General features: G+C 44.7%; 1 protein-coding gene across 6 annotated transcripts in view; it reads right to left on the bottom strand.

The window, feature by feature from the left end:
* Positions 1 to 25,931, bottom strand: part of CEP85 (centrosomal protein 85) — a 108,241-nt gene that overhangs the window by 45,845 nt on the left and 36,465 nt on the right. For all 6 annotated transcript variants that reach the window (XM_077294920.1, XM_077294922.1, XM_077294921.1 and 3 more), the window contains exon 6: positions 15,169 to 15,283. In XM_077294920.1, coding sequence (XP_077151035.1) covers positions 15,169 to 15,283 — 115 coding nt within the window. The remainder of the gene's footprint in view (positions 1 to 15,168; positions 15,284 to 25,931) is intronic.

Genomic DNA, 25,931 nt, shown 5'->3' with positions numbered 1-25,931 from the left:
TAGTAACGGGTTGGACCCCCTTTTGCCTTCAGAACTGCCTCAATTCTTCGTGGCATAGATTCAACAAGGTGCTGGAAGCATTCCTCAGAGATTTTGGTCCATATTGACATGATGGCATCACACAGTTGCCGCAGATTTGTCGGCTGCACATCCCAAAGATGCTCCATACAAGGCAGGATGGATCCATGCTTTCATGTTGTTTACGCCAAATTCTGACCCTACCATCCGAATGTCGCAGCAGAAATCGAGACTCATCAGACCAAGCAACGTTTTTCCAATCTTCTACTGTCCAATTTCGATGAGCTTGTACAAATTGTAGCCTCAGTTTCCTGTTCTTAGCTGAAAGGAGTGGTACCCGGTGTGGTCTTCTGCTGCTGTAGCCCATCTGCCTCAAAGTTCGACGCACTGTGCGTTCAGAGATGCTCTTAGGCCTACCTTGGTTGTAACGGGTGGCGATTTGAGTCACTGTTGCCTTTCTATCAGCTCGAACCAGTCTGCCCATTCTCCTCTGACCTCTGGCATCAACAAGGCATTTCCGCCCACAGAACTGCCGCTCACTGGATTTTTTTTCTTTTTCGGACCATTCTCTGTAAACCCTAGAGATGGTTGTGCGTGAAAATCCCAGTAGATCAGCAGTTTCTGAAATACTCAGACCAGCCCTTCTGGCACCAACAACCATGCCACGTTCAAAGGCACTCAAATCACCTTTCTTCCCCATACTGATGCTCGGTTTGAACTGCAGGAGATTGTCTTGACCATGTCTACATGCCTAAATGCACTGAGTTGCCGCCATGTGATTGGCTGATTAGAAATTAAGTGTTAACAAGAAGTTGGACAGGTGCACCTAATAAAGTGGCCGGTGAGTGTATATATACACATATATACATATACACACACATACGTACACGTAGTTCCAATACATACATTTTTGTGCAAAAAAAAAAGTACACATTTAGTAACCGCGTCCGTAACGACCCGACCTATGAAACGGTCCCACTAGTTAACCCCTTCCGTGAACACTTAAAAATAATAATAATAAAAAAGCGGCAAACACATTAAAAAAATGACAAATGAGGTATCGCTGTAATCGTACTAACCCGAAGAATAAAATGGGCTTATCAATTTTACAACCCTCTAAACGGTATAAATGCCCCACCCAAAAGAAATTCATGAATTGCTGGTTTTTGTTCATTCTGCCTACCAAAAATCAGAATAAAAAGCGATCAAAAAATATCATGTGCCCGAAAATGGTACAAATAAAAACGTCAACTCGACCCGCAAAAAAACAAGACGTCACATGAGTGGACCAAAATATGGAAAAATTAAAGCTCTCAAAATGTGGTGATGCAAAAACTATTTTTTGCAATAAAAAGCATCTTTTAGCATGTGACAGCTGCCAAACAAAAAACCCCTATAAATAGTAAATCAAACCCCCACTTCAACACCCCCTTACTTAGGAAAAAAAAATGTATTTCTATTTTCCCATTAGGGATAGTGTTGGAGCTAAAGTTAGGATTGGGGCTAAGGTTAGGATTGGGGCGAAAAAATCCTGAATAGGAATGGAATAGGTGCAGTAAGTTTTGAGAATACGTTAAGCACTTAATGGCCACCAAATGCAGTATGGAGGGATATAGCCTCACCACATCACATGTGAGCCATTTATAGTGCGATTGCCAGGGTAAGTGTTCAAAGGTGGAAACCACCACCTTTGTGTTCTTAATGTATCCCGGGATGTTAGTCATAAGTGGTTGGAGATAGTGGTCCACCCATGATCCCAAGCGTTCAGTCATCGACCCTATCCCAGATATAATGGGTCTGAGGGAGGGGGGGCATTCTTGTGCACTTTGGGCAATGCATGGTGAATGGGAGTAATGGGATCAGTGACATAAGTAGTCCATAAGTTTGTCGTCGATTGCTCCCATGTAGAGGCCTTCACTAAGAAGTGAATGGAGCTCTTGTTGAAACTTTGAATTAGGATCAGAATAAAGTCTCTCAAGCACATTGTCATTGTTCAATAGAGTCATTAAGCGAGTGGTACAGGCCAGCATTCATGAGTACCACAGCTCCCCCTTGTCAGCTGGACGCACAAGCAGGTTTTTTTTTTTTTTTTTTTACAGTTTCAAGATCAGCAATCTTATGCATTAAGATTTTTTGTTATAACAAACCTTCTACACGTCATTCCCAACAAATCACTTTTTCTACAGAATATAGTTCACAATTTCATGATGTAGTGGGCATTATCAAAAAAATACTTACCGTATAAACTAGAGTATAAGCCAACCTGAGTATAAGCAGAGACCACTAATTTTGCCACAAAAAAACTGGGAAAACTTAATGACTCGAGTATAAGCCTAGGGTGGGAAATGCAGCAGCTGCTGGCAAACTTTAAAAATAAAAACAGATACCAATAAAAGCAATTGAGACATCAGTAGGTTAGGTGTTTTTGAACATCCATATTGAATCAGAAGCCCCATATAAAGCTCCATAAAGTTCATGATGGGCCCCATAAGATGCTCCATAATAAAATATGCCCCATACAATCCTGCATAAAGTTTGATTATGGCCCCATAAGATGCTCCATACAAACATTTGCCCCATATGTTGCTGCATTTAGGTTGATTATGACCCCATAAGATGCTGCATAGAAACATTTGCCCCATACAATGCTGCTGCGATAAAAAAAAAAACAAAAAAAAAAACAACATGACATACTCACCTCTTGTCCTGAGCAGGCGGGGAAACCGGCACTTGCGATATTCACCTGTTCCCGTTCCACACTAAACACGTCATCGCGTCCTCTGACCTGAACGTCACAGGCAGAGGATGTGGAAGATGGAGCGGCTTGCAGCGGTGGAATGGGGACAGGTTAATATCGGAATGCTCACCCTCCCTGTTATACTCACCTGCTCCTGGCACGGTCCCTGGCAGCCTCTCACTGACAGATGGTCTCCGGCAGCTTCTTCCTGTGTTGAGCGGTCACATCGTACCGCTCATTAAAGTAATGAATATGCGACTCCACACCTATGGGAGTGGAGTCGCATCTATATTCATTACTTTAATGAGCGGTACCAAGTGACCACTGAACACAGGTAGAGCTGCGGGCACCGGAGAAGCAAGGACGTGCTGGGAGCAGGTAAGTATGATTAGACAGCTGCCGCTCCCCCTCCCCCCCCCCCCGGGACAACGACTCAAGTATAAGCAGAGAGGGGCACTTTCAGCCTAAAGAAAAAAAAAAAAAAAAAAAAAAAAAGGGCTGTTAATCTCAGCTTATACCCGAGTATATACGGTACCCATATTAAATCAGGACACCCAGGTTTCTGTTTCCAACATTAGAATTAGAAATAATGTCAGATATGTTGCTAAAAGAGCTCCCACACTTGATTCAATTCTGTCTCCCAGTCTATTCATATCCTTACATGAAAAAAACCACGGATACTTGACTTTCTCTGAAAGGTTTATTCAAATGTGGCAGTCACAAATGAGTTTCTTGCGACCATGTCGATAAAACTAAAAAAAGTTCTCTCTTAAAGAATCCTTCTGGATTTTTATACTTAACCCCAGATTTCCCTCGGGCCTTAATATTAGACGATCTTATTTTACAGTACAATTAAGAAAGGGAGAATCAAGAGGTAGAGAAGAAATGAGAGCAAGAAAGGGAAAAGATAAAAGAGGGTTTTTTTCTTTTATCAATTCCCACATGCACGTTTTTTTGGAACATTATATGGCACTATGTTTTCTATCCTTCTTTCTCCCATTCTGTTTTTGTCGAGTTGTTTTTATATACAGTATTTTTCAGATTATAAGACGCACCCCAAATTTTGAGGAGAAAAATAAGAAAAAACAGGATTTTTGGTTGCTTACCGTAAAATCTGTTTCTCGGAGCCTTCATTGGGGGGACACAGGAACCATGGGTGTATGCTGCTGCCACTAGGAGGCTGACACTATGCACAAAAAAAGTTAGCTCCTCCTCTGCAGTGTACACCCCACCGACAGGAAGTAGGATATTCAGTTAGTGAAAAAGCAGTAGGAGAAAAACAATAAGATTGAAATAATCACAAACATAAGAACTGTAAACGTGAGAACAGTCAGAACACAGAACCACAGAAACTGAACAACATGGTAGGGTGCTGTGTCCCCCAATGAAGGCTCCGAGAAACAGATTTTACGGTAAGCAACCAAAAATCCTGTTTTCTCTATCGCCTCTCATTGGGGGACACAGGAACCATGGGACGTCCCAAAGCAGTCCCTGGGGTGGGAAAAAACAGACTTCCGTCAGGTCAGAGGACTCACCACTGCCGCCTGCAAGATCCTTCTGCCTAAGCTGGCGTCCGCCGAAGCATAGGTATGGACCTTGTAAAATTTGGCGAACTTGTGGATGGAAGACCAGGTTGCCACTTTGCAAAGCCGTAGGGCGGAAGCCCTGTGGTGTACCCCCCAGGAAGTGCTGACTGCCCGGGTAGAGTGAGCCTTTATCCCAGGAGGGGGCACTCTGTTCTTGACCCGGTAAGCCTCCAAAAATTGCCTTTCTGATCCAGCGAGCAATAGTTGCCTTGGAAGCCGGCAGGCCTCTACGCGTGCCATCAGGAATGACGAAAGGAGAATCAGTCTTCCGGAAAGCGGCCGTTCTAGCCAGGTAGATCCTCACTGCCCTGACGAGGTCCAGCTTGTTCAACGATCGCTCCAGAGGATGAGTCGGAGCTGGACAAAAGAAAGGTAGAATGATGTCCTCGTTGAGGTGGAAACCACCGTAGGAAGGAAAAAAGACAGAGGCCAGAGGACCACCTTGTCCTGGTGGATAACCAAGAAGGGAGGTCAGCAAGAAAGGGCCGCCAAATCAGAAACGAGGCGGATCGAAGTGATGGCCACAAGAAAAGCCACCTTACAAGATAGAACTGACAGAAAACTAGAACGTCCAGCACAAGCTTTAAAACCCATGAATCCATGGGGGCCCTGTATGGAGTGACCACGTGGGCTACTCCTTGAAGGAAGGTCGTAACTAACGTCTTCTGAAAAGGTAAGGAGAGTGCAGAAACCTGGCCCTTTAGGGAACAAAGAGCGAGGCCCGAATCCAGTCCTGCCTGAAGGAAAGCCAAAATGGAAGGCAGGGAAAGGGACATAGATGAAACGCGGTTGGACTCACACCAATGGAAGTAAGTCTTCCAGGTACGATAGTAGATCCTGGAAGACGAAGGCTTCCTAGCCTGGATCATAGTGTGAATCACCCGGACCGAAAGGCCGGACGCTCTTAGAACTGTGGTCTCAACAGCCACGCCGTTAAACTGAGTGACCGAGAATTCGGGTGGCAGATCGGACCCTGAGACAACAGATCGGGTCTGTCTGGAAGGCGCCAGGGGGCGCCCGCGAGAAGATTGATGATCTCCGGAAACCAAGATCTCCTGGGCCAGTCCGGGGCGATTAGAATGGCAGGCACCCCTTCTGCCTTGATCTTTTCCAACAGCTTGAGAAAACAAGGGCAGAGGTGGAAACAGATAGGGGAGCACGAACTGCGACCAAGGAATGGCCAGAGCGTCAACACCACTGCGAGAGGATCGCGGGACCTTGGGACGACCCGAGGGACCTTCCTATTCATTCGGGACGCTGTGAGGTCCACTTCCGGAGTCCCCCATCGAAGAAAAATCTGATGGAAGACCTCCAAAAACAAGGACCATTCCCATGCCGCGAGGGCCTCGCTGCTGAGGAAGTCGGCGGCCTAATTTTCCACGCCAGGGACATGCACAGCGGATCTCACCAGGACCGTTGCGTCTGCCCAAAGGAGGATCCTGGATACCTCGACCGAGAACACTGAGTCCCCCCCTGGTGGTTGACATATGCCACAGCTGTGGCATTGTCCATCTGGATTTGAATTGGCAGACTCCTGAGAATCCTTACCCAGTGAAGAAAAGACAGAAAGATGACCCAGAACTCGAGGACATTGAACGGCAGAGGAAACTCCTGTGCCGATCAACGACCCTGAAAAGTCAGGTGACAAAGCCCCGCACCTCAGCCGAGAAGGCTGGCGTCCGTCGTCACCACCTGCCAGAGAATTAGAAGGAAGGATCTGCCCTGGGATATGAGAGGTGACCTTGGCCACCAGTTGAGGAACAGTTTGACCCGGGGAGAAAGGCGGATTAGACGATGCAGGGAGAAGACAGACCTGTCCCACTGTGATAGAATAGCCTGCTGAAGAGGTCTTGAGTAAGATGGGCGAAGGGGATCGCTCCCAATATTGCAACCATCCTCACCGGGACCCTCATGGCCAATCAGAAAGGAGGGAAGCCAAGAACCCTGGAGCAAGCGAACTTCCCGACGAAGGAGGGATATCTTTTCTTCGGGAAGGAAGACTCTGGTCCGACAAGTGTCCGAAAAATAAAAAAGTTATGGCTCTGGGAAAGAGGGGAGTGAAAAACGAACACGGAAAAATGGAAAATCCCAAGGTCATGAAGGGGTTAAATATTTTTTTCTCTATCGCCTCTCATTGGGGGACACAGGAACCATGGGTGTATGCTGCTGCCACTAGGAGGATGACACTATGCACAAAAAAAGTTAGCTCCTCCTCTGCAGTGTACACCCCACCGACAGGACAACTCATCCCGCAAAAAATAACTTCTTTATTTTTCTGTCAATTTGGCCATGTGAGGGCTTATTTTTTGCGGGATGAGTTGTACTTTTGAACGATATCATTGGTTTTAGCATGTCATGTACTAGAAAATGGGGAAAAAATTCCAAGTGCGGTGAAATTGCAAAAAAAGTGCAGTCCCACACTTGTTTTTTGTTTTGCTTTTTTGCTAAGTTCACTAAATGCAAAAACTGACCTGCCATTATGATTCTTCAGGTCAGTACGAGTTCATAGACACCTAACATGACTAGGTTATTTTTTTACCTAAGTGGTGGAAAAAAAATTCCAAAATGTGCTAAAAAAAAAAAAAAAAATCGCGCCATTTTCCGATATTCGTAGCATCTCCATTTTTCATGATCTGTGGTCGGGTGAGGACTTATTTTTTGAGTGCCGAGCTTACATTTTTAATGATAGCATTTTTGTGCAGATACGTTCTTTTGATCGCCCGTTCTTGCATTTTAATGCAATGTTGCGGGGACCAAAAAAACGTAATTCTGGAGTTTCTAGTTTTTTTCGCTACGCCGTTTAGCAATCAGGTTAATGCTTTTTTTTTTTTATTGATAGATCGGGCGATTCTGAACGCGGCGATACCAAATATGTGTAGGTTTGATTTTTTTTATTGATTTATTTTGATTGGGGCGAAAGGGGGGTGATTATATATTTTTTTTCACATTTTTTTTTTACTTTTGCCATGCTCCAATAGCCTCCATGGGAGGCTAGAAGCAGGCACAGAGCGATCGCCTCGGCTACATAGCAGCAATCTGCTGTTCGCTGCTATGTAGCAGAAAATCAGATGTGCTGTGAGCGCCGACCACAGGGTGGCGCTCACAGCTGCCGGGGAACAGTAACCATAGAGGTCTCAAGGACCTCTATGGTTACTATTCTGAAGCATCGCCGACCTCCGATCATGTGACGGGGGTCGGCGATGCCATCATTTCCGGCCGCCCGGCCGGATGCGATAGTTAAATGCCGCTGTCTGCGTTTGACAGCGGCATTTAACTAGTTAATAGGCGCAGGCAGATCGCGATTCTGCCCGCGCCTATTACGGGCACATGTCAGCTGTTCAAAACAGCTGACACGTCCCGGCTTTGATGCGGGCTCACCGCCGGAGCCCGCATCAAAGCGGGGCTTCTGACCTAGGACGTACTATCCCGTCCGAGGTCAGAAAGGGGTTAATAAATTGGTGGTGCTTCTTATAATCCTTGCATCATATTGCTTACCGGGGGTGGTGTCTGTAGTGAAGCGGGGTCCCAGGGTCGCTGCTGCAGGAGGCAGGAGTGGGGTGATGCTCCAGGTCACAGGCAGGGATGAGTTGGGGCTCCGATGTGTGGTGCGCTGCTGCGAGGATCTTGTGCTGCTGCCGGGTGTCTCCAGGTGGCCCAGCGGTGCTGCATGGGTGTCTGGCGCTGCCCGGGGTTCTGCCGACATTTTGCGACAGGCCAGAGCCCCGGCACTTCCAGGGTTCCACGCGCGCTGGTCTCCGAGAATATGGACACCACCGGGGGGTGGCGCATGAACTGATGGTGATCTCGGGATCAAGATCTCAATTAATGAGATTTCAACTCTGAAACATTCCATATTCCAGGAGACTAGCGCACGTGGAACCCTGGAAGTTTCGGGGCTCTGGCCTGTCGCAAAATGTCGGCAGAGCCCCGGGCAGCGCCAGACACACACGCAGCACCGCTGGGCACTGGAGACACCCGCAGCAACCGCCGGGCACCTGGAGACACCCGGACACCCCCCCCCGGGTAAGGCATGTTCATTTTCTAAGACGTACCCCCATTTTCCCACCAAGTTTGTCGGAAAATTAGTGCGTCTTACAAAGCGAAAAATACGGTGAATGTCTGAAATTGTGTCACATACAGGTCTTTGTTGATGCAAGACTTCTCCCAAATATCCCCCATCCTCTGGAATTCTTTGCCCCAACACGTCCGACTATCAACCACGTTTGGATCCTTCAGACGGAACCTGAAAACCCACCTTCAGGAAAGCTTACAGCCTGCAATGACCCTGCTGCCTCCTCATCACTACTGGAGCTACCGCCTCACCAACACTGGAGCTGCTGCAACCCTCAACCTATTATCTCCTTCCCCACCATCCTGTAGAATGTAAGCTCGGAAAGGCAGAGACCTCGACCCTTTGTATCAGTCTAACTGTTAGTTTGCTTACTGTAAGTGTTATCTGAAATTTGTATGTAACCCCTTCTCATGTACAGCACCATGGAATCAATGGTGCTATATAAATAAATAATAATGCATTTACTTAACATGTTCACTGATGGTTAGGCAGTCTGTCTTGGGTGTGCCGTTTTACTACCTCCATCTGCATTGGTCAACATATACCATGTGATCTTGATTCTGCTATATACACTGCTCAAAAAAATAAAAATAAAGGGAACACAAACAGAATATAACTCCAAGTAAATTCTGTGAAATCAAACTGTCCACCTAGGAAGCAACACTGTTTGACAATCAATTTCACATGCTGTTGTGCAAATGGAATAGACAACAGGTGGAAATTATTGCCAATTATCAAGACACTCAAAAGGAGTGGTCCTGCAGGTGGGGAGCACAGACAACATCTCAGTACCAATGCTTTCTGGCTGATGTTTTGGTCACTTTTGAATGCTGGTTGTGCTTTCACACTCATGGTAGCAGGAGATGGACTCTACAACCCACACAAGTGGCTCAGGTAGTGCAGCTCATCCAGGATGCCACATCAATGAGAGCTGTGGCAAGAAGGTTTGCTGTGTCTGTCAGCGTTGTGTCCAGAGGCGCTACCAGGAGACAGGCCAGTACACCAGGAGATGTGGAGGGGGTCGTAGGAGGGCAACAACCCAGCAGCAGGACCGCTACCTCAGCCTTTGTGCAAGGAGGAACAGGAGGAGCACTTCCAGAGCCCTGCAAAATGACCTCCAGCAGGCCACAAATGTGCATGTGTCAAACGGTTAGAAACCGACTCCACCAAGATGGTCTGAGTGCCCGACGTCCACAGATGGGGGTTGTGCTCACAGCCCAACACTGTGCAGGATGCTTGACATATGCCACAGAACACCAGGATTGGCAAATTCGCCACTGGTGCTCTGTGCACATGTGACAGACGTGAAAGTCTGGAGACGCCGTGGAGAGTGATCTGCTGCCTGCAACATCCTTCAGCATGACCGATTTGGCAGTGGGTAAGTAATGGTGTGGGGTGGCATTTCTTTGGACGGCAGAGGTATCCTGACTGCCATTAGGTACCGAGATGAGATCCTCAGACCCCTTGTGAGACCATATGCTCATGTGGTTGGCCCTGGGTTCCTCCTAATGCAGGACAAAGCCAGACCTCATGTGGCTGGAGCATGTCAGAAGTTCCTGCAAGATTAAGGCATTGAAGCTATGGACTGGCCCGCCCGCTCCCCAGACCTGAATCCGACGGAATACATCTGGGACATCATGTCTCGCTCCATCCAACGTCACACCACAGACTGTCCAGGAATTGGCGGATGCTTTGTCCAGGTCTGGGAGGAGATCCAACAGAAGACCATCCGCCGCCTCATCAGGAGCATGCCCACACAATGTAGGGAGGTCATACAGGCACATCAAGGCCACACACACTACTGAGCATCATTTCCTTGTCTTGAGGCATTTCCACTGAAGTTGGATCAGCCTACAATTTGATTTTCCACTTTGACCACTTTGCTTTTGAGCATCATTCCAACTTCAGACCTCCATGGGATATTAGTTGTGATTTACATTGATCATTTTTAGGTTTTACTGTTCTCAACACATTCCACTATATAATAAATAAAGATTTACAACTGGAATATTTCACTCAGTGACATCTAGGATGTGGGATTTTAGGGTTCCCTTTATTTTTTTTGAGCAGTGCATATATACATTACAGACCAAAAGTTTGGACACCTCATTTAAAGATTTTTCTGTATTTTCATGACTATGAAAATTGTACATTCACACTGAAGGCATCAAAACTATGAATTAACACATGTGGAATTATATACTTAACAAAAAAGTGTCAAACAACTGAAATTATGTCTTATATTCTAGGATCTTCAAAGTAGCCAACTTTTGCTTTGATGACCGCTTTGCACACTCTTGGCATTCTCTTGATGAGCTTCAAGAGGTAGTCACCGGGAATGGTTTTCACTTCACAGGTGTGCCCTGTCAGGTTTAATAAGTGGGATTTCTTGCCTTATAAATGGGGTTGGGACCATCAGTTGTGTTGTGCAGAAGCCTGGTGGATATACAGCTGATAGTCCTACTGAATAGACTGTTACAATTTGTATTATGGCAAGAAAAAAGCAGCTAAGTAAAGAATAACTAGTGGCCATCATTACTTTAAGAAATGAAGGTTAGTCAGTCTGAAAAATTGGGAAAAAACTTTGAAAGTGTCCCCAAGTGCAGTTGCACACACCATCAAGCGCTACAAAGAAACTTGTTCACATGAGGACCGCCCCAGGAAAGGAAGACCAATAGTCACCAGCCTCAGAAATCGCAGGTTAACAGCAGCTCAGATTAGAGACCAGGTCAATGCCACACAGAGTTCTAGCAGCAGCAGACACATCTCTACAACAACTGTTAGAGGAGACTTTGTGCAGCAGGCCTTCATGGTAAAATAGCTGCTACGAAACCACAGCAAAGGACAGGCAAAAAGCAGAAGAGACTTGTTTTGGCTAAAGAACACAAGGAATGGACATTAGACCAGTGGAAATCTGTGCTTTGGCCTGAGGAGTCCAAATTTGAGATCTTTGGTTCCAACCACCGTGTCTCTGTGCAACGCAGAAAAGGTGAACGGATGGACTCTACATGCCTGGTTCCCAGAGTGAAGCATGGAGGAGGTGTGATGGTGTGGGAGTGCTTTGCTGGTGACACTGTTGGGGATTTATTCAAAATTGAAGGCATACTGAACCAGCATGGCTACTACAGCATCTTGCAGCTGCATGCTATTCCATCCGGTTTGCGTTTAGTTGGACCAGCATTTATTTTTCAACAGGACAATGACCCCAAACATACTTCCAGGCTGTGTAAGGGCTATTTGACCAAGAAGGAGAGTGATGGGGTGCTACACCAGATGACCTGACTTCCAGTCTCCAGACCTGAACCCAATCGAGATAGTTTGGGGTGAGCTGGACCGCAGAGTGAAGGCAAAAGGGCCAACAAGTGCTAAGCATCTCTGGGAACTCCTTCAAGATTGTTGGAAGACCATACCCGGTGACTACCTCTTGAAGCTCATCAAGAGAATGCCAAGAGTGTTGAAAGCAGTCATCAAAGCGAAAGAACCTAGAATATAAGACATAATTTCAGTTGTTGATGCCTTCAGTGTGAATGTACCATTCTCATAGTCATGACAACAGAAAAATCTTTAAATTAGGTGTGTCCAAACTTATGTGGTCTGAATGAATGAATGAATATAAAATAATAATAATAATAATAATAATAATAATATATATAGATATATATATATATAGATATATATATATATATATATAGATATATATATATATATATATATATATATATATATATATATATATATATATATATATATATATATATATATATATATATATATATATATATATCTTTTACAAACACAATTGAACCCGAGCTTGAGGGTATATAGTTCAAAATAAGCATACAAAACTCTGCCAAAACATATAGAAAAGCAATAATAAATCACGCTGATGCTCACCACCAGACAAAAATGACCCTCAGCAGCTGGGATCAAAGCCAGACCATGTGCCAAATCTGTCAGTGAAGAAGGACTAAAGATCACAACAATCTGATGCCGCACTTGAGGGTATAAAGTTAAAACCAAACCGTTAACAGATTAATACACGTAGTATTGAATATAGTTTAACCACTATTGAGGCAATTGGTATTGCCACTTTAAGAAATGTAGCAGAGACAACAACACTCACGATGTAGTTCTAGGACGCTGACCTTCGAAACTTTGGTCACCTTTTTGATCCTAAAATAGCTCCGCAGCCTCTGTGACGTCACATGTGAGCAGGGGCTTCCCTGGCTCTGCGCAGCCTCGTCTCCTGCTGCCTGTGTAGTGCAAGAGGATAGCTTGCTCTCTGCCCCTTGCAGTCCACCTGCCCAGACAACTATGTAGGTGCCCTAGGAGTACAGGAGCACACTTCACTTTTTGTTCTCTGCAGCCTTCCTGCCCAGACACAACTTTACCATTTACACGCAGTGGCTCATCATCACTAGGGTAAGTGATTGGCAGCAAGTGGTTTCTCTCCTAGAACCACATCGTGAGCGTTGTTGTCTCTGTGCTACATCTCTTAAAGTTATAACACCTGTTGCATTAGTAGTTGCCTCAAGTACTGTGTTGTGGTCTGTCTTTGATCCCAGCTGCTGAGTGTGGTTTGTCTGGTGGCGAGCACCAGTGTGGTTTGTTATTATTGATTTTCTATATGTTTAGGCAGAGTCTTGTATGCTTAATTTGAACTATATACCCTCAAGCACAATTTTTAATTACTGTGATATTTTAGTACTCTAGCCATCGACAGAATTGGCACCTAATTGTCTTAGATTCCAGCTGCTGAGGGTATTCCTGGGGAGGGAGTGCTAGTGTGTTCAGAATTCTACCTTGCATATTATACACTACCATGAACAAGGCTCCTTAGCCAAAACGTGTGGGTCTGTGTGCTGCTGGTAACTCAATCTTTGAATTTCATTCATTTTTGATAATTTTTTCTGAATTTTATCACATGCTTCGCTGGATTTCCAATTCCTTTCATTTTGAAAACTGAAGATTTTGCCTTGCTCCAGGCCATCCACGCGGGACCTCTCCTCTGTATTCCTACAATGTGGTGAGCTGACTTTTCTTCCTTATTTATTCAACGACCAAGTATTGAGTGCATTCACTGAACATACAACATCAGTAGGCCAACATTTCGGATTTTAAAATCATTTTTCAAGCTGGTGTTATAAAGTATTCTAATTTACTGAGAAAATGACTTTAGGGTTTTCATTGTCTGTAAGCCATAATCATCAACATTAACAGAAATAAACACTTGAAATAGATCACACTGTAATGACTATATTATATAGGAGTTTCACTTTTTGTATTGAAGAACTAAAATAAATTAACTTTTTGATGATTTTTTAATTTTGTGAGAAGCATCTGTATATGTACTGCTCTGCCACAAGCACATCCAAGCGCTCCCAAATAGAGCCCAGATGCACCCACCCTTTTTGCACACACACACACTTCTGCCCCAAAAACATTTGCTGAATTGAGTTTTTCCTGCAATTTCATTTAGAATTTCTTTCCCCCTTTCCAGTACATTGATAAAATGAACGGTGCCATTCCAAACTAAAACTTGCCCAGCAAAACACAACATGACCTCATGCATCTATGTCGACAAAAATGAAAAAAAAGGTTATGGCTCTTAGAAGAAGAGAGGGACAAAAAGAAGGGGGAAAAAAAAAAAAAAGACCAACGTAAGCACAAACTGGGGTGAAAGGAAAAAAAAAAAATTGCCTAGTCAGGAAGTGGTTGAGAGTCCATCCGCTACACAACGTATTCATCTTTCACTACGGGTACCGTTACACAAAACGATTTACCAACGATCACGACCAGCGATACGACCTGGCCGTGATCGTTGGTAAGTCGTTGTGTGGTCGCTGGGGAGCTGTCACACAGACAGCTCTCCAGCGACCAACGATGCCGAAGTCCCCGGGTAACCAGAGTAAACATCGGGTTACTAAGCGCAGGGCCGCGCTTAGTAACCCGATGTTTACCCTGGTTACCATCGTAAATGTAAAAAAACAAACAAACCGTACATACTCACATTCCGGTGTCCGTCAGGTCCCTAGCCGTCTGCTTCCCGCACTGACTGAGTGCCGGCCGTAAAGTGAAAGCAGAGCACAGCGGTGACGTCACCGCTGTGCTCTGCTTTTACTTTCCGGCCGGCACTCAGTCAGTGCGGGAAGCAGACGGCTAGGGACCTGTCAGACACCGGAATGTGAGTATGTACGTTTTTTTTTTTTTTTTTACATTTACGATGGTAACCAGCGTAAACATCGGGTTACTAAGCGCGGCCCTGCGCTTAGTAACCCGATGTTTACCCTGGTTACAAGCGAACGCATCGCTGGATCGGTGTCACACACACCGATCCAGCGATGACAGCGGGAGATCCAGCGACGAAATAAAGTTCCAAACGATCTGCTACGACGTACGATTCTCAGCAGGGTCCCTGATCGCTGCTGCGTGTCAGACACAGCGATATCGTATGGATATCGCTGGAACGTCACGGATCGTACCGTCAAAACTGCCACTGTGAGACGGTACCCTACTGCCTGACGCTGATTAGACTCAGTGTGACGCCAATCAGTGTGGGGCAGGAGAGCATTCTCTTAGTGATTGGAGAGCACGCGGTGCTAGCATTCTTTTCAATTACAGGAAGCTGCCTTCGGACTAAAACAATAATTTTTCTACCTAAAAATTACATCTCCGGATTACAGAAATACAGTATAAAGAAATACAGTATATCATGGACATGGCATACAGAGGCTTTAGTGGTCATATGCATTTACCTGTACCCTCATGAGACACATATTATATGGACTGGATTGGCTCAGCACAGTGCTATGGACTTGCAGCTCTCCCTCCCTTAATTTTTGTTCCAGGACAGCAATGTGCTGACGCTGCCTGTAAATATTAAGAAATACGGTAAATAAAAAAAAAAAAACTTTACATCAGATTATTTTACCACCTCAATATATTGCTACATTATGACTGAAATCTGGCATAATTGCCTAAAACAATTTTGGCTTGGAATAGCAACTATATTTTCAGCTCTTATGCCAGCAAACGTGTCACCCTCAGTATGACACTTGGCAAACATGGCACTCTTAAGGAAACTATGTTGTGCTGGTTCCTTTGGTGAAATGAGTAACTGGTATTAGCCATCATTAACTGAATAGAGACTCTCCAAGATTGTGTTTCTTAACCCCTTAATAACTGGGTATGTTTGGGTCTTAAGTTTTACCCCCTTACCTCCCCCAAGGCTGTTCACCTTCATGACCAGGCCAAATTTTACAATTCTGCCCAATGTCATTTTATATACCAAAATTCCAAAATCTTACTTGAGGGATAGAGAGGCATAAACAAAAGCAATTAAAATTACAAATGCTTATTAAATTATACAATAAAATGTATCAAAACACAATTTTAAAGATAAGGGTATATCATTAGAAACATGGCTAAAGGGCAAGGAGCTCATACATTGAAGACTATCAGCACTCACAAATTCCTCCAGAGGATATACCGTATATACGCCGACCCAAGTATAAGAAAAGACCCCTAATTTTGCCACCAAAAAAAACCCCCCAAAAACAACTGGAAAACAAATTGATTCGAGTATAAGCCTAAGGTGGAAAATGCAGCAGCTACTGCTAAATTTCAAAAATAAAAATAGATACCAATAAATGTAAAATTAATTGAGACATCAGTAGGTTAAATGTTTTTGAATATCCATATTGAATCAGGAGGCCCATATAATGCTCCATACAGTTCATGATGGGCCCCACAAAATGCTCCATAGAATATGCCCCATAAAGGTGATGGCCCCATAAGATGCTCCATAGAATATTATGCCCTGTATGCTGCTGCGATAAAAAATAAAAATAAATAAAAATATGACATACTCACCTCTCATCGCTGGGAGCCAGGTGCCGTGTCCTGAGCAGGCGTGGACACCGGCGCGCTATGGGTGCCAGGTGCCGGAGTCGCCGCTGGCTCAGGTCAGGCGATATTCACCTATTCCCGTTCCACCGCGGCGCGCTGCTGTGTCTTCAAGCTCTCTGTACTGACTGTTGGGGCAGAGGGCGCGCACTAAACATGTCATCGCGCCCTCTGCCCTGAATGTCACAACCAGATGATGCGGAAGACAGAGCCCGGCGGTGGAACGGGGACAGGTGAATATCGCATGGTTTACCCTCCCCTGTTATACTCACCCTCCTGGCGCAGTCTCTGCACTTCCCTGTTCCTCAGATGGTCTCCGGCAGCTTGTTCCTGTGTTCAGCGGTCACATGGAACCGCTCATTAAAGTAATGAATATGCGCTCCACACGTATGGGAGTGGAGTTGCGTCCATATTCATTACTTTAATGAGAGGCACCACATGACCGCTGAACACAGGAAGAGTTGCCGATGCTGGAGACCATCTGAGAAGCAGGGATGTGCAAAGACCGCTTCAGGAGGGAGCGGCTAGTTATAGCAGCCACTCATGCCGCTCCCCCTCCCTCACCCACAATGGCTCGAGTATAAGAAAAGGGCACTTTCAGCCTATAAAAAAAAAAAAAAAAAAAAAAAGGGCTGAAAATCTCGGCTTATACTCAAGTATATACGGTATTGTTCAAATATGCAAATGGTTTGAAAAAAAAAAAATGAAAAAAGTGCAATACTTTAAATGAGTAAATAAATTAATGAGTCTTTTCTCTTTTGCAATAAGAGTATCTCCCCATAATAAAAATGTATAAATCAAACCTAATGAGGTATGTTCTTATTGAAAAAGTTAAATCAATGCTGATAATCACTATCCCTTTAAGATTGTGGGATTTGGTATTTATATGTTGTACATGAGGTTAGACTAGACATTTCTGGAATTTTGTGATTCAATTTCAGTGTCATTTTATGTGGTAACTCTGGATCGATTCAACGGATCCCACTGATTCTGAGACAGTTTACTCGGGACATTGTACTTCATGATAGTGGTAAAATTTGTTTGATATGACTTGTGTTTGTGGGCAAAATTTTAAAAAAACAACATGTAAATTTGGCAAAAAGTTTGCAATTCTCAAGCTTAATTTTACGAGCTTAACCCCTTCCCGACCTATGACGCAGAGTATGTGTCATGAAAGTCAGTGCCAATCAGACCCGTGGCGCAGTGTATGCATCATAGTGAGATCGTGTTCCTGTGGGTTGGGTGAAAGGGTTAACTGAAATTTCACCTGACCGGCAGGAACAGGGAGATTTGTAGTTGAGCCAAGTGTGGCTTTGACCCCCTTGGCTACGATTGCTCTGGTGACCACTTTGCTCCAATCAGATCTGGGGGTGGTGACAAACCGTGGCTGCCTCGGTGTCCAGCTTCACTGCATCCATGGAAGCTGAACAGAGATGCCTGCCTGCCACATACCACGTGATCACCGCCGCCCTCCCCACCCCCCACCGTCTGCTCTCTTCCCCTGCCCCAGTGATCACCCCACATGCTGCCGCATCTCATCCCCCCCCCGTGCTTGACAGTCCCCTGTGATCACCCCCTACCCCGCTGATCACCCCTTGCCCCACTGATCTGAACCCTGTCCCGCCCCATGGATCTGCCCTGGTGATCCAACCCCTGCCCAGCTGATCACCCCCTCCCCAGTTTTGCCAATAGGGTTAGATTTGGGTTAAAGTGAGTTGGGCTAAAGTTAGGGTTGGGGCTAAAGTTAGGGTTGGGATTAGGGGTGTGTTAGGGTTAGGTTTGTGGTTAGGGTTGGGATTAGAATTAGGGGTGTGTTGGGGTTAGGGTTGGAGTTAGAATTGGGGGGTTTCCACTGTTTAGGCACATCACCCTTATCTCCCGACTCGACTACTGCAACCTGCTAGGAGCTAATTTTTCATTCAAAAGTCAAATGGCGCTCCTTCCCTTCCAAGCCTTGCCGTGTACCCCCACATGTGAGGTATCGGCGTACTCAGGACAAATTGGCCAACAAATTTTAGGATCCATTTTATCCTGTTGCCCATGTTAAAACGAGAAAAATTGAGGCTAAAAGAAATTTTGTGAAAAAAAAAAAAAAAAGTACTTTTTCATTTTTTCGGATCAATTTGTGAAGCACCTGGGGGTTCAAAGTGCTCACTATGCATCTAGATAAGTTCCTTGGGGGGTCTAGTTTACAAAATGGGGTCACTTGTGGGGGTGCTCCAATATTTAGGCACACAGGGGCACTCCAAACGCGACATGGTGTCCGCTAAAGATTGGAGATAATTTTCATTCAAAAAGTCAAATGGCGCTCCTTCCCTTCCAAGCCCTGTTGTGCGCCCAAACAGTGGTTCCCCCCCACATATGGGGTATCGGCGTACTCAGAACAAATTGTACAATAACTTTTGGGATCCAGTTTCTCCTGTTACCCTTGGGAAAAAAAAAACAATTGTTGCTAAAAGATCATTTTTGGGACTAAAAAGTGAAATGATAATTTTTTCCTTCCATGTTGCTTCTGTTGCTGTGAAGCACCTGAAGGGTTAATAAACTTCTTTTATGTGGTTTTGAGCACCTTGAGGGGTGCAGTTTAGAATGGTGTCACTTTTGGGTATTTTCAGCCATATAGACCCCCCAAACTAAATTCAAATGTGAGGTGGTCCCTAAAAAAAAAAAAAAAAAAGGTTTTGTAAATTTTGTTGTAAAAATGAGAAATCGCTGGTCAAATTTTAACTTCCTAGCAAAAAAAAATTTTGTTTCCAAAATCGTACTGATGTAAAGTGGACATGTGGGTAATGTTATTTATTAACTATTTTGTGTCACATAACTCTGGTTTTCACAGAATAAAAATTAAAAATTTGAGTTGCAAAAATTTTCAAAATTTTTGCCAAATTTCCTTTTTTTTTCCACAAATAAACGCAAAAATTAATCGACCTAAATTTACTACTAACATGAAGCCCAATATGTCACGAAAAAACAGTCTCAGAATCGCTAGGATCCGTTGAAGCGTTCCTGAGTTATTACCTCATAAAAGCGTTAGAATTGGGCCACTGTTGTGAATTCTGCTTTTGGGTTCCCTCCGGTGGTGGTAGGTGGTAATGCAGTTGTCCCTGAGTTGCAGTCCTGGTCAGGTGTTTCTGCTGATTGCAGTTCTGACTGGGGTATTTAGGTGTGCAGGATTCATTAGTCCTTGCCAGTTGTCAATTGTTGTTGGGAGGTGTTGGATCTCTGCCTGGTTCCTCCTGCCTTTCTGCCAAATCAGCAAAGATAAGTGTCTGGTTTTTTTTTCTGTGGCACACATGCTGTGTGCTTCATGATTCAGTACTATTCTTTTGTGTTTTCTTGTCCAGCTTAGATTGTGTCAGTATTTTCTCAGTCTTGTTGGATTCTCTGGGGTTGCAGATATTAATTCCACGTCTTTAGTTTGGTTGTGTAATTTTTTGTATTATCTGCTGTGGATATTTTTTGAACGGTTTTAATACTGACCGCCTAGTATTCTGTCCTATCCTTTCCTATTTAGCTAGAGTGGCCTCTTTTGCTAAATCTTGTTTTCTGCCTGCGTGTGTCTTTTCTTCTCCTACTCACAGTCAATATTTGTGGGGGCTGCCTATCCTTTGGGGTTCTGCTCTGAGGCAAGGTAGTATTCCTGTTTCCATCTATAGGGGTATTTAGTCCTCCGGCTGTGTCGAGGTGTCTAGGGTTTGTTAGGCACACCCCACGGCTACTTCTAGTTGCGGTGTTAGTTCAGGATCTGCGGTCAGTATAGTTTCCACCTACTCCAGAGAAAGTTTCATGCGGCTCCAAGGTCACCGGATCATAACAGGCCACCATCTATTATTAATTATGTTATCTTTTTTTGGTCTGCATTTTTTGCGTACGCTGAATACGTTGTAATGCTGGTTTTATACTAGGCATAGGGATGTCTTTTTGTCTGCGTTACTTGCGCACTTTGATTACGCTGTAGTGCTGGTATCTAAATGAATGAAACGTCCAGAAATCCAGTCAGAATGAGATGCCAAGGCATGCACAGTACCTCAATGACGTAAGCTGGTTTACAACTAATCAGGTAGACTCTCTAGTCTGTGCAGGATGGTACGTCCGCTGATTGACTGGAGGAAAGAACTGGGCGGATCGAGAGGACGACCAATACTAGTATTGTTATGATGACGAAAATGCGCTACAGCGATTGGTTACAACTGTTTGATAGATGCTGCTGACTTTTTGGGCTCTGATGATTATTATGTCTGGATGGCCAATCGGAGGGGGCGGCTTTTCTACAGAAGAGGTACTTTGTGGACGTATAATCGTTTGGGCTGTTTAAGCTTGATATGTGTATATATTTGTGAAATTGTATTTGTGCTTCTTTGATTGGTGGTGGTTAATGAAGGGGTGGTGATTATAGTATTTAAGGGGAGTTATTGCATTGTACTGTGTGCTTGATAAAGATTCTGTAGGATCGAAACGTTGCAACAATAGGCAGACGAAGATATAATTCACCTACTTGTGGAGCGCTGTCCCTACTTTATTATTATGAACACGTGTACACTTCACCATTCTGGGGTCATGTTAGGGGCTGGCGGCGCTACATTGACGACATCTTCTTGATTTGGGACGGTGACTATGGTGAGTTGACACAATTCCATTCATTTTTGAATAACATCTACCCTGGGTTGGGGTTCACCATGGAGTGCTCTCAGACCAAAATGCAATTTTTGGATACATGTGTCTATAAGAATGATGGATTTCTACAAACTGATTTGTTTGTCAAACAGACAGACAGAAACAATAGCCTACATTTCTCTAGTGAGCACCCACGAAAAATGGTAGAATCTCTCCCTTGGAGCCAGCTTCTGAGAGTCAGGAGGATTGTCTCAAGCGACTCTATTGTAGATATGAGGCTTAATGAAATGTGCCAAAAATTTCTCATGAGAGGATACCCTGAGAGGGATGTAAATAAATTTAAAATAAAAGCACTCGCTAAAGATAGAGCTGAACTCCTGACTCCTAGAGTGGCTACTGAGGTTAAAAAGAGGATACCATTTGTGACAACATATAATGGTTCGAGTGGTTTGATTTCGGATATAATTCGGAGACATTGGTCAGTATTAGCAAGGGGGCACACTAGTGTGAGTGAATTTCAGCTGCCCCCATTATTCTCGTATAGGAGGAATAAAAATCTGAAGGATGAGTTGGTTACATCGGATGTTGGCAGCTCAAGGAGGGACCTACAAACTAATTTGAGCCGTCCGAGCCTGGGTAATTTTCCCTGTCTCGGATGTGCGTGCTGTAATAACCTGATTAAAGGGGCAGTGTTTTGTCATCCCCATACGGGGAAAGAATATATGATACGGAAACGCTATACGTGCAAAAGTAGTTTTGTGGTCTATATCCTGAGCTGCCCCTGTGGTCTCTACTATGTAGGGGAGACCACGATGGAAGTTAAAGCGAGGATTTCAAAACATAAAAGTACTATAAGAACAAAGCTCGTTGACCTTCCAGTTCCTAGGCATTTTCAGGAAATGGGACATTCGGTCACTCAACTCAGATATCGCGTTATTGATGATGTACCTATACTAAGACGGGGTGGTGATCGTGTCTCTTTCCTTAAGAAAAAAAGAGCTAAAATGGATATATGAGCTCGACACCCTTTATCCCAGGGGTCTAAATATTGATTATCCACAAAGTTGTCTCTTGTAGCAGTATATAGTTCACTGTAGTTCCTCATTGGTATAATTTTGTTTTTAACCTTTTATGTACCATCTTATGTTGCTATTGCAATAACGGTGGTAGTAATAACAGTCCTCTTCATTTGGATGGTGTATACATAAATGTACAAGAATTATCTCTAAAAAAAATTTTTGTGATAGCCATAAGTAGAGTATGCTGCTACTATGTTTTGCTACTGTTGGTATAAGTGTGTCCCTGATCCTTCTATATATACCGTCCCTTCCATGAATATGGACATTGTTATAATGGTAATATTTCAGGATGGTTGTTTCCTTTTCATCTGCTGTCTTATTTCAGGTCCATGTTGGTGAGCCTGAATTTGTTATATGTGTGCAGGAGTTGATTAACTCTCATGGCCACTCTAAGGCTACGTTCACATTTGCGGTCAGCGCCGCAGCGTCGGGCGCCGCATGCGTCATGCGCCCCTATATTTAACATGGGGGCGCATGGACATGCGTTGTGCTGCGTTTTGCGCCGCATGGCCGCAAGCGTTGGACGCAAGAAACGCATCAAGTTGCATTTTTTTTGCGTCCAACTTTCGGCAAAAAACGACGCATGCGGCGCAAAACGCAGCGTTTTAGCGTGCGTTTTGCCGCGTTTTTGTTTGCGTTGTGCGCTGCGGCGCCGACGCTGCGGCGCACAACGCAAATGTGAACGTAGCCTAAGCTGAATGTGCCTGCCCTCGTCAGATCGCAAATGCTAAGCAGCTTGAGGCTGGGCAAGTACCAGCATGGAAGACTGGCTGGGAATTAATACCCGATTGGTTTTGCTGCACAATATGGACCTGGAATGAAAGAATACAATTGGGAGTTTTTTATTTATATGGTCAGACTGCTCTTTGCGCACCAATGTGACTTGGAGAGAAGGAATGCTGAGAGAGCGCTCCTGTCATGCACACCTATGGCAGATTTGTTTTTGTTTTTTTTGTGCTGCTGTTATATCGGATCTGCGACATACGCACAAGACTCCTGCAAACCGATGATGTCATGGACATGTGTGCGGCGATGAACGTTCCTGTCCTGCGCACCTTTGATCCTGGTGTGGTGTTGTAATTTCGGATCTGTGACATGCGCATAAGACTCCTGTAAGCCGATGACGTGCGCACAGTGATGGACATGAGTGGGCGTACTCATTGGAGATGACATGTCGAGAAATCACTCCTTGGATTGGTGGACTGCTGAATATTGCATGCTGGGGAGGTGGCGGTCACATGATGCGAGAGCTGGAGAATTGATTGGACTATTACCGCTATGAACACTCCCATGCTGCTATGGCAATCACTGATGCTATGCTCTGATTGGTGCGATTGGTGTTGTTTACACCATGGACTCTGGGGATGTTTATGTGGATTTATGGGCGCAATTCAATAGTAGAGAACGATCAGAGTAAGTTGAACTATGTTAGTAGTTAGTATATACAGAGGGCTGGTTATTGTTTATTGTTTTTTACTGTGTATATGTTTGTTATATTTAATGTCGTTTTTTCTAATTGCACATGGCTACCCCACTGGTTACTAGTTAATTGATGGGTTGGGTCAGATGGTATATAATGGTGGTTATATGGTCTTTTCACTATGCTTGATAAAGGTCTCAGGACCGAAACGTTGCAGATGGCAGAATAAACACGTAAGCTGTTCTGTCACAATTGCTGTGGTGCTGTCCGTTTCTTCTTTTGCATTTGTACTTTATTATTGGTCCTCTGTGGTGCTGTCAGGATTGGTGAACTGGAAATTTTGATTTGCTCCATTTTGAGTACCAAAAACCTGATAAGATTTTGTAGTCAACTCCACTGTCCACACTACTTGGACAACTTCTTGTACCCCTCACTTGGCTACGATAAAAACAAAGCATTCACCTACTGTTCCGGCACCGCTCCCGCAGTGTGGCAGTTGCCCAATCTACGCTGGTGTCACAGTCCCCACCTTCGGACAAATCGAACATGAAGGGGAAGTACAGCCTGCAGCAGACCTCGGAAACGGCGCTGGCACGGAAGGAGAGTATAGGCTTTATTATTTTATGGAGGCCAAACATTTTAATCAAGAAGGGGTTGTCCTAGCAGTGGACAATCCCTTTAAAGGCTATGTTCACAAGTTAATAAAAACCACTTTTCACAGTACCAACAAAAGCTGTGAGATTTCAGAAATCTCAAGGACACTTTTTCCCCTTACTTACCAGTAAACTGCTGCTTTATTGAAAATTGCAGCATGTCAATTCTTACTGCATTTTTCACCCATAGACAGACATGAATAAATGCAAAAAGCAGTAAAAATGCAGCAAAAAATGTTGCCATCAGTTGATGCAGCGTTTTTAGTGAGGGAGGGGGAAAAAAAAAGAAAAAAAAAATTTTTTTTCCCAAAAGTAAACAATACCTGACCAATAACAGTCCTACCAATGTGGGAAAGTAAACAATGCCTTGAGTAAACTATTACTGACCAATGCCACTCACCACGCTGTTTTCACATTTGCAAATGTGTATTTTTTCATGAACTTTTTTTTTTTTTTTTATTCAGAAGTCATTTTTTCAAAACTTTTTCCACTAAATAATTTGATCAAATAGCCCTTTTTTGAAAACAGAATTAGACTTAACGGTAATTCGGTTTCTAGTTACCTACCACGACAGCACAGGAGGAGGTCATCTCATCCTAATAGGGACAGGAAACATGAAAGAGGTCAAATAGCCCCTCCTACCTCCATTGCTCAGTGTTATTATAAAAGGACCACAATAGTATGAATGCTTAACTAGATTTATTACTACCAGTTCAAAAATGATTAAGTAGAGAGGTGGGAATTACCGTATTTTCCGGCGTATAAGACGACTGGGCGTATAAGACGACCCCCCAACTTTACCAGTTAAAAAATAAAATCTTCTTAAAAGTTGGGGGTCTTCTTATACACCGTATGTCGTCTTATAGGGCCGGTGAATATGTGCCTTTTGGTGGGGGGGGAGTGATCCTGATGAGGACGAGGGGGCGTCTCACAGGAAAGTGAGTATCCCCCATTACCTTATCATAGCGCTGCAGCGTGGGGTCTCTGTGCTGGGAGCGGCGGCTGCTGTGCTGTGCTGTGGCGGCTCCTCTTCTGCAGTGTGGGGCCTCTGGTGCTGTGGGGCAGTGGCGGCGGCGGCGTATCTTCATGCAGTCGGGGCTCCTCCGGCATCTCAGCCTGGAAGCCCCGCCGGCAACTCCATCGGTACAATGCGGTCAGGTGGCCTCCGGGAAAATGGCCGCTGCTCAGATTCAGATCTCGTCCCGAGATCTCGGGACACGAGATCTGAATCTAAGCAGCGGCCATTTTCCCGGAGGCCAGCGCATTACACCGATGGAGTTGCCGGCGGGGCTTCTAGGCTTTGAGATGCCGGAGGAGCCCCGACTGCATGAAGATACGCCGCCGCCGCACAGCACCAGAGGCCCCACACTGCAGAAGAGGAGCCGCCACAGCACAGCACAGCAGCCGCCGCTCCCAGCACAGAGACCCCACGCTGCAGCGCTATGATAAGGTAATGGGGGATACTCACTTTCCTGTGAGACGCCCCCTCGTCGTCATCAGGATCACTCCCCCCCCCACCCACCATATACACCCGGCGTACAAGGCGATTCCCGGCGTACAAGACGACCCCCGACTTTTAAGAAGATTTTCAGGGGTTAAAAAGTCGTCTTGTACGCCGGAAAATACGGTACCCGTGCTGTCTTGGTAGGTTATTAGAAACCGAATTACCGCTAAGTCTAATTCTATTTTCACTAATAACCCCCCGCGACAGCACACAGGAGGAATGCCAAAGACTAATGCTTTAGGGAGGGACAACCGTCTGGAGAACTTTTCTCCCAAATGATAGATCTTTGATGAATGTTAAATCAAATCATGTAAAGGTGTGGACAGACAACCAGGTAGCGGAT

The sequence above is a fragment of the Ranitomeya variabilis genome, chromosome 3, assembly GCF_051348905.1.
Source record: "Ranitomeya variabilis isolate aRanVar5 chromosome 3, aRanVar5.hap1, whole genome shotgun sequence".
NCBI classification, from domain to species: domain Eukaryota; kingdom Metazoa; phylum Chordata; class Amphibia; order Anura; family Dendrobatidae; genus Ranitomeya; species Ranitomeya variabilis.
The sequence above is the reverse complement of the archived record's forward strand: the minus strand, read 5'-3'. Positions and strand labels throughout refer to the sequence as shown.